The sequence below is a fragment of the Sinocyclocheilus anshuiensis genome, unplaced genomic scaffold (genome assembly GCF_001515605.1).
Source record: "Sinocyclocheilus anshuiensis isolate Anshui unplaced genomic scaffold, SAMN03320099.WGS_v1.1 C32738766, whole genome shotgun sequence".
Classification (NCBI taxonomy): domain Eukaryota; kingdom Metazoa; phylum Chordata; class Actinopteri; order Cypriniformes; family Cyprinidae; genus Sinocyclocheilus; species Sinocyclocheilus anshuiensis.
In genome coordinates this window covers 1-1375 of record NW_015619643.1, presented here as the reverse complement: position 1 = coordinate 1375, position 1375 = coordinate 1, and the positions used below count along the sequence as shown (strand labels likewise).

The 1375-nt window shown below is 39.9% G+C and overlaps 1 protein-coding gene across 1 annotated transcript; it reads right to left on the bottom strand.

Moving 5' to 3' along the window:
- Positions 1-55: 55 nt before the first annotated feature.
- Positions 56-874, bottom strand: LOC107682940 (lysine-specific demethylase 2A-like; the record flags this gene model as incomplete). Its single annotated transcript, XM_016479048.1, has 4 exons — positions 56-234; positions 330-376; positions 524-602; positions 688-874. Coding segments are annotated over 4 exons (492 nt in total), but the record flags the coding sequence as incomplete, so codon positions are not given.
- Positions 875-1375: the final 501 nt, after the last annotated feature.

Genomic DNA, 1375 nt, shown 5'->3' with positions numbered 1-1375 from the left:
ATGACAGAATTTTCATTTTTGGGTGAACTATCCCTTTAAGCATTAAGGTACCTACCGTGGCAGGTCTTTTGACAAGGCTCTCTAGTTTAGTGTGGCTAAATTCAAGGCTGATAACATTATAAAGTTTCTCTCTCTGAGAGGGGGGAGTCTCAAAGTAGCGCCTCCACTGCGCCATTGACATCTCGGTCCCCTTCTGAGTAGCCACATCCATCACGTCAATCATACGCCGACTTCCTGTAAACAGAGACAAGCAGGGAGGAGATACTGAAGCACCACTGATGCTAGTCAATATGAAATTCATCAGCATATCCAACCACAAAAACACTTACCTACAAACAACTTCACATCATTTACACTGAAGTCTGGATCTGGCATTCTAAAAAGGAAATATTGCAAATTTAGATTAAATTTAGATGTAAAACTTTCTAAACATTCTGAATGTGTAAAGAAAAAGAACCACAAAGGACATAGACGAAAAAATACATAAAATAAAAAAATTTAAAAAAAAAGGACAATCTCTTACTTAATGCCAAGTCCATCAGGTCTCTCAAAAATGATGGGGTCCCGGAGCCCACATCTCTGAATGTACTCATATGTGAGGTCTAAAAAAAACAACAAGTAGTGTTAAATTACACACTACATTAAGATCGTTGAAGAGTTCCATAATGAGCTGCATCTCTTTCTCACCTTTGCCCTCCATGCGTTTGACTCTGTCGGAGTTGAAGCGGTTGTTGTGAAGCTTCTCCTCCAGATCGAAAGTCCTCTTTCCTTCGATTTCGTCGTCGGAAATGCCATCGTCTTGGTAATGCCGCCGTGTGCCAGACCGCTGTAAGACGAGAGAGTGAGACAATGAAAAACCGATGCCAGAGCAACACTACAGTATTTTTCTGCATACACTCCTCCTCGTCTCCTGAATGCTGAACAAATGTTGCATAACTACCACAACTTGCTGGGTTATTTGAGCGCACACCTACGCTCTCACAATCTCACACATACACTAAATAACTCGCCCATCACGAGCACTAGCCCACACACACCAACTATTAATAAGACATCTCAAATCACGCTGACAAAATCACAAGGATTCAATGTTAAGAGCCTTGGAGAACAATTACTCGTATGGTTCCAGCAGAAAACTACTAATGGTCACATTCTTTTTTCAGTTTAACATCAGAGCACGTATGAGTTTCTATACACGTACATATGTTCCTTTATTTCACCATAATACCTCTGTTCAAAATTGTATACATTTTAAGACAGCACTGCATGTATCCTTCACAGAGAAGGCAAGTGTATATAAGACTGTATTTAAAACAAGAAGTGATACTTTCAAAAATGCCACTGCAGTACAGATGATTAACAGTGATTTCTGCAA